Raw genomic sequence first — 16,577 nt, 5'->3', positions numbered from 1 at the left:
GGTTTATGACTCACTCTCATTGGGAATTAGGTAGCTGACACGTGGGGATCCGGCTCTGGTACCTGGGAGTTGTAACGACCAGTTCTTTAGTAGTTCACTGCGGTCATTTGTATCGTGCTGTACTCCCCTCAGGCTTGTCTCAAGTCACCACCAGATGTCCCTGTCGCCCTCTACGTGTTTCTCCGCCTAATCACGTCAGCGGCTTCCTCAGGAGGTGTATGCCACTTCTACCATGATTCTCCCTTTTATTTAGCTTACTTCCGGTCCGCGCACGCGCGCGGTTTTCCGGTTCGAGTCTTATTCTGATTTTTATATCCGCAGCATTGTGCGTGTCACGTCTCGTTTTTGCCAAATCTCGCGAGATCTGGAGGAAAGTTCTGTCTGTGTATGTAAGTTCGCATCTACATGCGCATTGTCTCGCGGCTTTACATGGGATCCTTGTACCAGCTGGCTTAATGCGTGCCACCTCATCGAATTTGCGTTCCACTTAATAGGATGTCTATTAAATTACACCAGTAACTCAGATCTCCGTGTGGATGTGGTTATGCTACCACATATCTACAACATTTGAGGTCATCCTTTTAGAGCAAGATATGCGGACCCAATTAAAAATCATAATAACAACTTTTATAATTCATGAAATTTACATTCACAGTGTATAGTAACCCTTTCTGCATCCTTTAATAGATCTTCATCATAGGATCTCTATAAATATCTACACAGCCTATCTATCTGATTTTTAATATGAATAACTTTTGATTAAAATTCACTAGCACTTATAGTTTCACTAATATTAATTTTCTCGATATAGCACTCTCAGTCAGGGAAGGTCAACTAGAGACTGAGACATATATTAAACCTGTAGATCAAAGCAGGTATTTAAATTATAAAAGCGCCCATGATAAAATCTGGAGGGATAATGTTCCGAAAGGACAACTAGTGAGGGTCAAACGTAACTGCTCATCAAAGGAGACCTATCAACAACAATCAAATATACTATTATCCTCCTTCAAAGAACAGGAATATCCCGATAAAATCATTCAAAAAGCAGTGCAACAAGTAGAAGAAATAAAAAGAGAGAGTTTACTAGACATGAGTGAGACAAGACAAAAAAGAAGAAAACTAATGTGAAGAAAGATAGATCATCACAATTTGTCACACAATATAACGAATGTTCAAACGAGATTAGAAGCATAATGAAAAAGAATACAGCTTTACTAATGCAGGACGATTTTTTGAAGGATATTGTAGATCCTATTGGGAGAGTAATTTTTAGGAGAGGAGAGAATATAAAAAACAAATTAGTAAAGAGTCATTTTTCAGAAGATACACAGACTAGGATAGAATCAGGAAACATCAAAAGTTGGATTCCAGAAAAACCATGGGGATTCCATAAGTGAGGCAATGACAAATGCATCACCTGCAAAGGAGCAACAAGGAAATCATTAGAGTTTAGATCGAACAACACTGGGGAGATTTTTCAGATTAAGGAGTTTATGAATTGTAGGACTTCCTACGTAATTTACGTGATCCAATGTGGTTGCGGCCTGCAGTATGTCAGTGTTAAAAATCACCCACTATCCAAGCATATATTAGGATGCCAAGGAACATCATTGAATAATGTAGAAATTAAGGCTATAGAGCATATTAAAAATACAGAAAGAGGTGGAGATAGATTTAATAAACTATGCAGCCGAGAAGCCTACTGGATATTCCGCCTATGCACCTTGGTACCAAAAGGACTTAACGATACAATTGAACTGAACAGAATCTGAATGCCTATATTCTCGACTTATTTCCCAACCCCCAACTGTAGGACTCGAAATGGAAGAGCTATAGAATAATATGTATTATAATTTTGTAACAAAAGTTCATGGGGACAGAAACGGGATGTCACTGTGTGGTGCACCCAAAGAATACGTATTAAAATGTAACGTTTATTTAATTAGATAGATAAAATGTAGCGAAAATATAACAGACACAAGACATTAAACACATAACATGTAGTAAAAATGGATATCTTTATCCATGCGGCGTGGGACCCCCGTTCCCTTACTAGTAATGTATTCACTTTCAATTAGTGTTCTGAGAAACTGTCTTTTAAATAAGCTTTATTAGGTACGGTATATTAGGGAATAAGTCTCCGTATAGTTAACTGTGTATGTGACACAGAGTACAGATAGTAGCGGCTAGAGCGCAATCATATATGCGGCATAGGAGCACAATGCTCGATCACGATTGTGCCTTGCGGCCGGTTAATGCCTCAGAAGTCAGGGGTCGCAGTGCTACGCGTCACGCACTGCACTTCCCTCGCTAACTCTGGTGCTATTTAAGACACACGGACCTAAAAAAAAAAAAAAAAATTAAATAATAATATATATATATATTTTTTTTATTTATTAATTAAGCTAGACAGATCAGGGTCCTGACGAAGCTAGTGGCGAAGCGTACGCCGACCGTACCTTCGTGGCTACCCCCCACTCCTCTTACCCATTGAATGCATTTCTGATCTGTCTAGCTTAATTAATAAATAAAAAAAAAAATAATATTATTATTTAATTTTTTTTTTTTTTTTTTTAGGTCCGTGTGTCTTAAATAGCACCAGAGTCAGCGAGGGAAGCGCAGTGCGTGACGCGTAGCACTGCGACCCCCTGACTTCTGAGGCATTAACCGTCCGCAAGGCACAATCGTGATCGAGCATTGTGCTCCTATGCCGCATATATGATTGCGCTCTAGCCGCTACTATCTGTACTCTGTGTCCCATACACAGTTAACTATACGGAGACTTATTCCCTAATATACCGTACCTAATAAAGCTTATTTAAAAGACAGTTTCTCAGAACACTAATTGAAAGTGAATACATTACTAGTAAGGGAACGGGGGTCCCACGCCGCATGGATAAAGATATCCATTTTTACTACATGTTATGTGTTTAATGTCTTGTGTCGGTTATATTTCTGCTACATTTTATCTATCTAATTAAATAAAGGTTACATTTTAATACGTATTCTTTGGGTGCACCACACAGTGACATCCCGTTTCTGTCCCCATGAACTTCTGCTCTAATCAGCTGTCCAGTGGTAGCACACCCTCCAGACTTTATTGAGTTGTACTTCCAATACATACATGAGGGGCCGATACTTATGACAAAAACTTACCTCCTGTGCGATTGACATACCCATTTCCCCCTTCTCCCCTTCTATTGTTCTAATATTGTAATAAAGTGGGGGAAAGGAGGGAATATTAGCTACAAGTTTACCTGCTGTTTCGGGGGGGGGGGGGGGGGGGGGGGGAGGGGGCGGTACACAAATGGAGGGGAGGTTAAGGGCTATCATTGTATAGGTTCAATAACTGTTTATAATGATCATTCTAAAGCATTCTTTATAAGTAGAATATACCTTTGTCCATTAGGATCATTCCTAAGCATTCTTTATAAGTAGAATATACCTCTGTCCATTGGGATGTATTTCAGATGTGATGACATCTGTGCCTATGTAATATAAGATCTAGTTTATGTGAAAAATTGTGTTCTACGCATCCAGAGAACACGAGTGTATGTGGTATTATGTATATATAGGATTATTGGTTTTGTTTATGCTATTATATAATTATCTGCAATAGTGGAATAAACAAGACAGAAAGGAGGCTATAATTAGAGTTTTTAAAAAAATCAGGCTGTGTAGATATATATAGAGATCCTATGATGAAGATCTATTAAAGGATGCAGAAAGGGATACTATACACTGTGAAATTATATTTATGTAAATTTCATGAATTATAAAAGTTGTTATTATGATTTTTAATTGTGTCCGCATATCTTGCTCTAAAAGGATGAAATCAAATGTTGTAGATATTTGTTTATATGTTGTCCTGTTTATGTTATACTGTGTGCTCTTAAATATGCTCAATGAAAGCTACAACTGTTTACATGTGAAAGGCACAACTAACGATTGTATGCAGCGTAACCACATCCACACGGAGATCTGAGTTACTGGTGTAATTTAATAGACTTCCTATTAAGTGGAACGCAAATTCGATGAGGTGACACGCATTAAGCCAGCTGGTACAAGGATCCCATGTAAAGCCCCGAGACAATGCGCATGTAGATGCAAACTTACATAAACAGACGGAACTTTCCCCCAGATCTCGCGAGATTGAGCAAAAACGAGACGTGATACGCACAATGCTGCCTTTAGAAGGTGAGTGCCTCACTCCAGGTCAGATGGGCCGATGATGGAAAGCAGGTGTGGATCTCCAGTTGGCTTTAGGTGGAAGATGGTGATAGTGGAGAGCAGCGTGATGGGTGGGCCGTTAGGAACCTGGTCCAACGCGTTTCGCCGCAATAAGCAGCTTTTTCAAGGTGGAGATCCACACCTGCTTTCCAACTGGAGATCCACACCTGCTTTCCATCATCGGCCCATCTGACCTGGAGTGAGGCACTCACCTTCTGAAGGCAAGCCGCCTATCTAATACCCACCCAGAGTCATCCTGCGGACGTCTCAACAACACTTTCCATTTGGAATTGGGAGGCTTGCAACCCCCATATCATATCTGGAAGAAGTTTTAACCGAGCACCGCTGTGGCCAAGCATAAAGGATCATTCCATCTCCCCGTTACTCATTGAACTGTGGACTCACAAAGGTGATATCACTATTACAGTGGATGCAGCATTTTACAATTCCCTTCCCCCCCCCCCTTTTTTTATTGTGTTTATTGTAAATTCATGTGTCTACATTGTAGCATGCTATTATACAATTAAATATATATCTTTTTAATTTTTCTCACTCTGTCATCAATAAGCGCAGTCTACCACCCTCTTTTTCCACAGCTGGGACTTCGGCAGATTTAAAATCCACCCGTGGCTCTGCAGAAATTGAATGGCCTCAATTTTGCTGCAGTTTTTCTGCTGACTCTGCTTTGAACAAAAGGTCCTCCAAAACAGCAATTCCCCGGAGTCTGAAAGCTGCTGCCATGACAGCCATTATTTTCGTGGACACCCTTGAAGCTGTAGCCAGCCCAAAGGGAAGAGCCCAAAATTGCAGATGCAAATCGCCTATTGCGAAACGCAGTAAAAAGACTGATGTTCTACGCATATGGGTACGTGCAAATATGCGTCTTGAATATCCATAGACGCTAGCAATTCCCACGGCTCCAGGCTCAGGAGAACTGTTCTCAAGGATTCCATTCTGAAATGATCCACCCACAAGTGGAGGTTCAGAGACTTCAAGTTCAGAATCGGTCTGAATGAGTTTTCTGGTTTTGGCACTTAGAAAAGAATGGAGTAAAACCCCTTCTTCCTTTCCTCCTGCGGTACTGGAACCACCACGCCCTTTTCCAGGAGAGACCTCGCCGCCCCCAAAAGGGTAAAGGTGTAGGTAGAAATGCCCTTCAGGTTTATCCTGTAACCCTGGGAAACCACATTGAGAACCGAAGGATCCTGGCCGGATAAGGCCCAAGCGTCCCGGTACTGCAAGAGGCGACCCCAACTCTGATTCCAGATTGGAGAGCATCTGGCCCATCATGCGGAGGGTTTCTCCTCACCCTTGGAAGCCTGCTTTTTTGCAAAGGCACCAAAACAGGATTTGGGAGCTTTTCCTTTTCCAGCAACAAATCTTCCTCTGCTAGATTGTCCTCTGGAGGATGCACCCCCTCTAAAGGAGGGCCGAAAGGACGAATGAAAAGCAGCAAACCTGGAGGAACCTTGTTTGGCTGCCGGCATAGGAAGAAATTTTCTTTTTCCCCGTTGCCTGTTTAATGAGGGATTCCAATTCTGAACCATAATCAACTCCCCTTTAAAAGCCAATGCTTCCAGAGACTTCTTGGATTCATTTTCAGCATCCCATGCTTTAAGCAGACACCTTTGAAGCCATTTTGACTCCCTCTTCACCAGCCTCACACGTGTATTCCGCCGCCGCCTTCAGCTTTTCAGCCAAGGCAAAGGCTTCTGAATCTGGCTGCAGTAAAGCACACAGGTAATTTGCCCATGCCATCATGGCCATGGAAACACAGGCTGACGCAATAATGGGTCTAAGTGTAGAACCAACACCTTCAAAGACTGCTTTCAAACAACCTTCTAACTTTTTATCTGCCGGGTCCTTAAAAGCAGTACCACCTTGCACAGGCAAAAAAGTTGCTTTAGACAGCCTAGCGTCTGCATCTACCAGTGGGACCATCTCCCACAATTTTACATGCTCTTCAGGCATGGGGTACAGGCTCAAAAACCTCTTTGGCATAAGGAGTCTCTTATCGGGCGTTTTCCACGCCCCTCCCAGTAATTCCTGCATGCCTTCATCTGAAGGAAAACTGACTGCGTCTCTACGCTGTCTTTTAAACACTCCCTGCATTGGAGCCTTATCCACTTCAGATAAATTTAATGCCCGTTTTACATCCAAAATTAAATAGTCAATACCAGGGACAGAGACTTCCATCTCTTCCCTCGGATCCCATGACATGTCTGCCACACAGATCCCATGACATGTCTGCCACACATTCCCCATCCTCCTCAGAGTCTACATTCGGGATAGGTGGGGTTGATAAGGGATGTCTGGGAGAAACCTCAGACTCCTAAGTAAACTACAGCATAAAGGCATTAAACTTGTGTACATTATGAGCAGTGTCCTGCATTACTTGCAAAAAGGCAGGGCCCACTGAGAGGTGGGAATGGAGCCAACCGAATGCTGAGAGGATGACATTGGCCTGGGAGATCTCACCAAATCATCTCTCTGTCTGTTTAACGCGTGTACTAAAGCAGACACAGACTTTGCCAGAGCAGCTGTCCATGCAGGCTCTGGTTGCTCAGCCCTTGGGGCTTGCGCTCCACTCGGCACAGACTCGCATACAGGGCATATATCCCCATGGTCCATCTGTTCAGGTATTAATTTAAGGCCGCAAAATCTGCAGTTAATTAACATGGCCGATGCTCCCTCCCCCAACACAGCATTACACCTTTCTGTCATGACTAAATCACAGTGCACTAAGTCAGGCATTTGTACAAAGCCAATATATACTATTGTACTTATCTGTCTGCTGTATGACCCTCTATGGTCACCGGGGGTGGCGTCGCCTCAGAAGAAACTTGTCACTTTGTGGAGCTGGAAGGAGATTCTCTACTGCTGACAGTGTAGGATGAAAGGGTGCCAGGGCAGAGTGAAGGAAGAGACCAAAGTCCCTGCTACAGCGGGGTATAAGGCTATTTGGCGCCCTTTTTCCCCCTGTGAGCTGCTATTATAGAATGTTTCTTCTGTTTCCAGTGGCTCACCTTGAATGGGGATCACTTGGAATCACCCAGCTACACTGAGCTCCTGTAACAGGCTGCAATCTCAGCAGAGTTCAGCCTGTAAACCCTTCTAAAATGGCGGCCTCCATCGTGGGGTGCCAGTCACCCATGATCTCCCCTATGCAGGCAGCTGGCTCCAGGGTCCAGGAAAACCTATTTTTATGGAGGTTTGAGCGCTGTGCTGAGAGATCAGACAGCGTCTCTCAGTACACAGGGATTTGATAGGATGCGCTTTTGTCAGCCCCTGCTGCGCCGTCAGTGTGAGAAAACTTCCCCAGGAAGCCTCACACTGTGCCTGCACTAACTAAGATGTAATATTAATCAAATAAAAAAACACTCTAGCTACTCTATCGCATGGCTGCAGCAGCAGCCCTTCAGCATAGCACCCACTCCGGTGGGCACCTAAAACAAACTGAGGAATGCTGGGATGCAGAAGGGAGGAGCCTGTCTCACAAAGCTTTAGCATAGGTGCCTGGCTCCTTTGGACCCTCCTACATCCCATGGTTCAGCTTTGTCACCAGGATGGATAAAAGAGAAATTATCTTAATATAGCTATTGTTGTAATATTTTATTCCGTAAGTAGGTACAGGGCCAGATTATGGTCAGTGGGGGCCCTGGACAACAAAATGGTGGGGGACCCATCAATAAAAGTGATATAATGGGGGTTGTAAAGAATAAAGTATAATTTATGAGGGGGAATTCACTTAATGCCACATGGAATGAGCCAAAATTCCCATTTTGCCACCCGGATTGAACAAAAATTCACACAAATTAAGCTAACGTTCACATTATTCTACATAATGTCTCTGTCCCGGCAGGGACGCAGGGAAAGAGATGGCATGGAAGCAGGGAAAGAGAAGGCAGGGACGCAGGGAAAGAAACGTCAGGGACAGAGATGGGTCGGGCAGCGGAACTCTAGCGAGCCGTAAGGAGGGAACCAATTATGCCTTGTAGTCTGCGGTCACAGGGCTCCTGAAGACCTGCTGTCCCTCTATTCTCAGGCGCGGTGGAGGAGGTAGATGCCGCACCAGAGGAGGGCTAATATTGCAGAGGACAGACAGAGGGGTGAAACTGTGCCGTTAATTTGTGGGGGCGCCAGGATGACCGCCCCTTCGTAGATCTGGCTCTGAAAAGGTATAGCCGATACGGAAGCTGCGGCAGTAATTGATACTCGTGTCTCGTGTTTATTATTTTATGTGACCTAAATGATTGTAGTACCTGACCTTCCGATCAGCATAAAACACAATTCCGTTACTCTAACAAAAGAAATATACACATATGTGATCTAAGGAGTTTTTCTCCATGATAACAGCTTACCTATGAATATAGCGGTTCTTGAAAGGGATTCACAACTGTCAGTCACATAAGCATTAGTGAGGTTGGGTAATCATGCCTAACTCACAATCAGTGCTGTAATTCATTGTGTTCAGGTCAGTCAAGTTATTTCACACTAATCTTTGGAAAAAAAATTGGGGGGATGGACCTTGTATATGCATGGGGTAATTATCAAGCTGCAATAGGAATGGGCAACCCCCGATATTACTGTGCTGTATTTTTCAGCAGTTGTTGGACTATAAATGTTTGTGATAACTATATAAAGAAAAATGTAAAATACAATAAATGGTATTTGACCCACTTAAAATTAGCAGAGTATTTCCAGTTGCAAAATCTGTGAAAGAAACCGCAAATAAAGCTCAGCTAGCCCGTTTGGTCTACAAATTACTCCACTTTGGAAGAAGACATTTCATCTGATTAGGATACTGGACTTGATTAGCTCCCATCTTTGCCACAGATAACCCTCTGTAGCCAATTCCACTTGGAGTAAAGTAGGGTCCATACAAGTCTCATAACTAAGGTGGCCTTTGTTCAATCATGAAATTCCTTACACTAATTTAATTGAAAAAAAAGAGGATTAACACTAAACTGTTTAATTTGTACATAATGTATGTATATATATACATATCTCAATTTCTGCATATTTTCTCTTACCAGATTATTATACTACTTCCCTCTGTCTTTTCGCTCCATCGCTTTTATATCTTAGGTGTACCCAATTAACAACAACATTTAAAGTCACTAAAATACTATTAAACCAAAGATGATTGAAAATTATGCAGCTAACAGTCTTAAACCAGACAGTACTGCTTTCTATGATGAAAGCGCAGTCATGGAAGGCAACAGAAACCAACGCTATATTGAAGTCAATGCCGCAGGAAAAATCATTTCCATTGACAGGGCTTGTATACATGCTTTTATTTATGTTTTTTCAGTGTCATTTTTGGGTATTGTATATGTTTTCATCAAATATTAGCTGGTTGCTACTTTTAGCTTTCCACTGTATTTATGGTTTGCTGAAAAATCTTACAGCATATCTTCCAACCTCTCACTTTCTGTGCTTCCTCTTTTTAAACAGAAATGACTAGAAAGAGAACTTACATTTTCTACCCATTTACAAATTAAGTCCTTACACTTTCATCTGCTGTAAAAGCTTAATATTCTATTTTATATTAGCGCTGTGACATACTGTATACTAGACAATGATGCACATATTTCTGGACATGTTACATCTAGAATATATATCCCTGTGTACAGTATATAGAATAGTAGATATAATTTTCCTGAAGAAAAGCACGAGTGATTGTAATCTTTGTGGATACATCTATGGATATAGCAGAATCTACAACTACTGATTTCTATAAGAAACAATGATTAATCATGCCCAAGGTATAAGGTGTGGGAACATAAAAGAATACATACCTATATCTTCACTTGCAAATCTTACCAGACGCCTAGCCACATAAAGTGGGTCCTCTCCACCCTCAAGCATTCGACCAAGCCAATATAGAGAGGCATTCTGATCAGATCCACGCATAGATTTGTGTAGTGCGGATATAGAGTTGTAGTGTTCTTCTCCTGTAATCACAATGACAGAATAAAATCGCTGTTTGACAAGTTCCACAAGAAAAATAATTGGAGGATGAAGCATGGTGTGAGTGTTTATGCATGGCACGATGCAGGGTCCCATTGTCTGTCTAATCTGTCGGGAACACATTGCTCTGATGTGTACCCAGTTTTACTGTACATAATTTACACATGAGGGGAGAAGGAGCAAAGTATACTGGCTTACCATGTCAATTTAGCCAGAAGTGCTACATTAGTTTGATTACGCAACTTTCAGAAGCAGCACAGCAGGAAGGGGCCTGCTACGTGTTCCCTCATGATTGGCCATGTCTCAAAAGTATGAAGTCCCAGGAGATCTCCTGGAGTAGATGTATGAAGCAGTGATGAGGGAGAAGTGATAAAGTGCCTAGTACTTCATCACCGGCTAATCAGCTCCTAACTGTAACTTTTAAACCCAGCCTGTAACTTTGTTAAGTTACAGGCTGAGTTTAAAAAGGGACAGCTAGGAGCCGATTGGCCGGTGATAAAGTACCAGGCACTTTATCACTGCTTCATACATCTATCCCATAATTATAACAATATAGAAATAAAGGTACTTGTTTCCTAGCACGGCGCTACTGATGTTTATCTTATGGCATCGGGTCTATCAGATCGGGTCGCATCGCATGCGACCAGATCGTATGTGATGCGATGCAATTAGACCCGATTTTTAATTGTACAGCCACCCTAATGGCTGATTCCTATGTTAAATGCACCCGCAGACCCGAGTTTTAATTGTACACCCAACCTGATAGGTAATTACTATGTCAAATGCCCCCTCATTGTTAACGTAACCTCACTATAAACGCCAACCCGAAGCGTGGCGAGCCGGCGGTACGCTTCCTCCGACCTTTTCATACCTCCACTATCCACGTCAGCGTGGAGTTGATTCTATATAGTGTGGCGAGCGCAGCGTGGCAAGCCCCGCGAGGGGACGCAGATTACTTCACATGTATTCCGCGTCCGCTCGCCACACTATATAAAATCGACTCCACGCCGACGTGGAAAGTGGCGGTATGAAAAGGTCAGAGGACACGTACCGCTGCGCTCGCCACGCTTCGGGTAACGTTGATAGTGGGGTGGCGTTAACAACTGGGGGGCATTTAACATAGTAATTACCCATCAGGGTGGGTGTACAATTAAAAATCGGGTCTGGGGGTGCATTTAACATAGGAATCAATGGGAAATCAAGTGTAATCGCGTCGCATCGCATGCCATTGTAATGGCATGCGATGCGATCTTAAAATTGTACAATGAACTCTGAAAACCCTTATATCGGGTCAGATCGGGTCCCATCGCATACCTTACCTTAACTAATGGTTTGCGATGGGTCCTGATAGGCGCCGTGCTAGGAAACAAGTACCAAAATAAAATATAAGGCGCAATACCAGCTAAATCAAATATCAATCCTGTTGTATATCACCAGATAATTGGAAATGCAGCTCCCAGTAGTACCTTGTAATTTTTTACTAAACATGTTTCTATTAGGAGAGAGCGCAAAACCAACTCTGATAGAATATAAAAAAGGTTTTTATTTAGCCACAAATAATAAGTAATACAATTCAATTAATACTGTAATATAAAAAACATATTTCAATAAGAAAAAAAAATCATCCAGCTTAGCCACATCTAAACATTATTCCACATTTTGGGCAGTTTTTAATTTATTCCTTATTTAGAGTTTCTTTAAATTAAAAGTATTTGTACTTAATTGTGAGTTCGTAATAATAGTTACCATCCATTGTGCATGTATGAATGGAGGCCAGTCACATTCCTCTATCGGACTATTGGGTCCGACCAAATGTTTGGGGAATCCAACAAGATTGAAAAAGTTCCCCCACTGCACCTCCACCCAGAGGGAGCCCTTATGTTTGGAGGGCTCAATCGCAGTTAGGGTGTTGTACTAGGTAGGATAAGACGCGGCAACAGTGCTAACACACTGATTTGGCTCTCCCAATAGAAACATACCCCATAATTAGATGTTGCTCAGCAGTACAAGACCAAGTATTTCTCCAGCTCCCTACAAACAATGGGCCTGATTCAGACCTGCTCGCTGGACTGCATACACTTGCAGCCTAGCAAACAGGTCAGCACCGCCCTGCCGAAGGCCCGCCCCCTGCATCTCCTCACTAGCATGCAAGGGGATGTGTACAAGAACACATTCCCTCACATACAGCCGAAGGGGAGATAATTCATTCCATGCTCGCTGACCATCCAATGATTTCTCTCCTTTTTGGAAATAAAAAAGTCAGTTTGATCTGACTTTCATTTCCGCCACTGATCACTGAAGACGGGGTGGGTGCTCACGTCATGCGACGTAAGCCGCCCGCCCCAAGCAGGCTGGGCGTTCGCAGGGGAACGCCCAGCATTTTCATGGGGACACCCATAAAACCCTGCCCTTGCGAATGCCTCGGCGTCTGATACTCGCTGAAGGCATTCTCACAGGGGTCTGCACAGCGCTCCATTTAAAATTGGTCATGAATCAGCCCCAACGTGCAGTAAAGTCTAAATCCATTCTAATATTAGCTATATGTACTTACACTAGGATTACATGCAAATGACACACTTAAATAGCGACTCAGCTACTGCATTCTTTATTGATAAACCACATGACATTTTCTACTATCTTAGTATTGATAAGAGGGGTAGGATACTTGAGTACTGCAAGTCAATTTAGGCAGGCTAATAAATCACAAATATCTTAAGAACATTCACATCCTTATAAATTCATATGCGGGACTAACAATATAAGTAACTACTAAATAACTCACAGTTATTCTCAGGACCCCACACAGTGCATGGTTTGCAGGTCTCCTCACAGAATCACAAGTGAAATAATTAGCTCCACCTGTGGATCTTTTAAAATGAGTCAATGAGTAATAAATGCACCTGTGCACCTGCCAGGTGACCTGGAAAACCTGAACTGTGTGGGATCCTGTGGACAGAGTTTGAGAACCCCTGTGCCAACTCATAGGGCGGGATTCTCTAACATCCGTGCCCCCCGTCCGCCGCACATCGCCGGCTACCGCTGACACAATTATCGCATATGCAATAATTATTTCTAAGGACAGGTCTTGCGTTAAGAGCTGTCCGTTGCGGTGAGCCAGCGATGCGCAGCATGTCCCGGCGAGAAGGGGGGCGGCGTTAGGTACCCACAGCGAGGAGGTTGGGACACGGGGGGGGGGGCTCCAGTTGAAGGGAATGCAAAAGCGTCTTGTGCGCGCGCATCTCCTTCCGGCAGCCGGCGATCATCTGTAGCTTGTGCTATATGTACTGCAGTGTTTTGTATGTAAGGTCTTTTGCTTTTTGTCCCCTCTTGTTTTGTTTGCACTGTATATACTTATGTACTTTGCAAGGCACTTAAGAACTCTATCAGCATATAAGTTTTTAATTACCCCATAAAACACACACACACACACACCCCAACTCCCATTGGAAAATAACACACACACACACACACACACACAGGCCCCTATTGGGAATTAAAACATGTATCTACTTGTATTAGTCCCCAAGGTAATTCCACCCAACCACCGTAATTCCACACTGTTTTCAGATTTCAAGGCCACCTTCCTTTTTCCCTTTACATACCTGAGCGGCAGCAAGCAGTCGTTTATGCAGCAGTGAGGTGCACTTGGCTATTGGCAGGGGGCAACATGGCGTGTGTGACCTACAAGTCACACCATGATGCCATAGGCCAGGCCACCGAAAGCCTAATGACGGTGGCAACAAGGCAGCACATCACTGGCACAGCTGAATACTGCTGAAAGTAGTCTGCAGCAGCACAGTAGTTGGAAACCGCAGATATAAAGGATAGTAATACTATTGCAAAATCTCATGTCATATTGATCCCTGCTAATACTTCAGAGCAAAATACCTCTACACTCACATTTTCTCTTCTTAGTGGACATGAGTATTGATGAGTTATTGCATACAGTATACTGACATTAAAGAAAGAGGTACAGAGGTATACTCGTGCTGCAGATGCTCTAAACATCCCTCCTTGGCATGCCAAGTCCCCTTTGTGCCAAGTGCCTTACTCATTCGAATGTGAGCCTCAAATCTCATCGCAAATCAAAACTGCATCACGAGACTGCATGAATAAGTATGGCTACATCTATATGCTCAAAGTGATCCAGTGGCACTGGCTTTTTTCACATCAAATGCTGCTTCATATATACAGTTTAGCAGTACTAGTATCTCCTCTGTAGACTGTGCTGCCGAATTTGTAAAATCTGATAAAAGAATTGATAGAACAGGCACAGTTTTGTAGTTTGGGACCCAAGTATAAACTGTAGATACAGTACCTTACTGTTCAGTATGATGAGAACAGTCCATAAAATGATTATCATGAATAAGTGTGAGTGATTCCTATAAAACTATTAGGACATTTCTTTGGGAGAAGTATCCGAGATGCAATAAACGTACAGAATTTCATAGAAACGAAAAAGCTTCTAAACTGTATACCGCAATAAAAGAAAAATCAGGGATTGTGCAATATTGCTCAAATAACCAACATTCTTATACTATAATTTTAACATTTTGTCTATCATACCTTACTTGAATGTTAAGGCTATGGGGGTTATTCTAGTCCATTCTTTCTGACAAAATCCTTCTTAGATGGACAAAACCATGTGCACTGCGGGTGGGGCAGATGTAACTTGTGCAGAGAGAATTAGATTTGGGTGGGGTTTTTCTTCAAAGTGAGATCTATATTGAAGTGTAAAATCATGCAGTCAGTATTTTCCCTGCACAGAAACAAAATAACTCACCCAAATCTAATTCTCTCTGCACATGTTACATCTGCCCCCCTGCAGTGCACATGGTTTTGTCCATCTAAGAAGGATTTTGTCAGAAAGAATGAACTAGAATAAACCCCTATGTTTGGTGCTGTACTTCCTAGGGGCAGAGCTGAAGCATTGATAATAGTGCACAGCACTAGCACAAACATAACACAGGTAAACATCATAAAATCCTTTATTAAGAAACCATAGTAATATGTCAGTGTTTGCCTGGTACATAATAAGGCAAAATTATTTCTCATTTCCATAGTCAAGATTTATCCAAACATATATAATGAGCAGTCAGCATTCATGTATGCAGTGCCTAATTTATGGATTGGCAACATTACAGATCATATATATATATATATATATATATATATATATATATATATATATATATATATATATATATATATATATAGTCTAGTGACTGTGTGTCACCTAAACACTGCCATCTGCTGTCAGCAAGCCAAACTACATCTAGCTTTGGAAGCATTTACTTCAAATGAGCTTACACGTGCCATCTGTTGGCAGCAAGTGAAAGTACATCTAGCTTTCGAAGCATTTGCTTCGAGCGGGCTTACTACTATTAGATACTTGACCACCGTCCCAGTTTCTGTGCAGCCTTTCTGCTACAGCTAAATTGCTGCAAGTGCTGATCACAACAAAATTTATAAATAATAGGTGACGAAGAAATACAAGTCTTCTATTTCAAAATAGTCATATAGAGTAAAAGTCATTTAGAAATAAAAAATAAAATAAAATAAAAAAGCAAGTACAAAATGGGCATGTCTATACAACGGATTGAATGTTAATATATGTGTTAAGCATCATCTCTTTAATAGATTTCTTTAAACAGAGTTAAAATGGAATAAGTTCACCCTTGGCGTGGTACTCTGCCTCTGATATTTGTACAAGGTACAGATAAGAAAATGCCTGATGACAGCTATTTTAATGATATGCTGCACAAAGAACCCACTGGTATGCCCCTATTATCAGACCAAGCATAACTATGTACTGGTTCCGTGGGCTAGCATTCAAGCCTTGAACTTGCAGATTAGGACTGTAACAATACACCCAGGCAGCTGGACATACTGTGCTGGAGCTTCAGACGTCATCCCGTCCCTGTCTTGGCACTGCAGTCCTTCCTGATAAACAATTGTACAAAATCAAATACACAAAATGCAATTTGTGTGCAGGACAAAATCATACAATACTTGCCAATAATATCTAATTATACCTATTGTATCATTTATTTAAGATATTAGAAAATATCTACTCCCATTACAGTCACCTATACAATTTCAAAACCTCGGATGTAAATTTGTCGCCATCTAAGGTAATGCAAATAATCAAAAATATAAAATACAAAAATGTTTATTTTACCTCACCGATATGAACTAAGCTTTAAATGTCATTGTTCAAGCACAGCCTGTGAAATAATATTTTATCACTTTAACGCTTCGTATATCTGGCCCAAGGTGCTGTACTGAAGGAGTAGGGAAATTTGCAGCATCTTTTATAATGCAGCACACTACTCGGATTGATGAAAGAGCAACCGGATATGGTGGACAAG

The 16,577-nt window shown here is 41.9% G+C and overlaps 1 protein-coding gene across 1 annotated transcript in view; it reads right to left on the bottom strand.

Annotated features, from left to right (window-relative positions):
• The window catches only part of WRNIP1 (WRN helicase interacting protein 1), a 106,198-nt gene that overhangs the window by 16,644 nt on the left and 72,977 nt on the right, over positions 1 to 16,577 (bottom strand). Inside the window, exon 5 of the mRNA XM_083188034.1 lies at positions 10,035 to 10,190. Coding sequence (XP_083044160.1) covers positions 10,035 to 10,190 — 156 coding nt within the window. The remainder of the gene's footprint in view (positions 1 to 10,034; positions 10,191 to 16,577) is intronic.

The sequence above is a fragment of the Crinia signifera genome, chromosome 5 (assembly GCF_055691185.1).
Source record: "Crinia signifera chromosome 5, ASM5569118v1, whole genome shotgun sequence".
NCBI classification, from domain to species: domain Eukaryota; kingdom Metazoa; phylum Chordata; class Amphibia; order Anura; family Myobatrachidae; genus Crinia; species Crinia signifera.
This window is presented reverse-complemented; position numbering and strand designations above follow the sequence as displayed.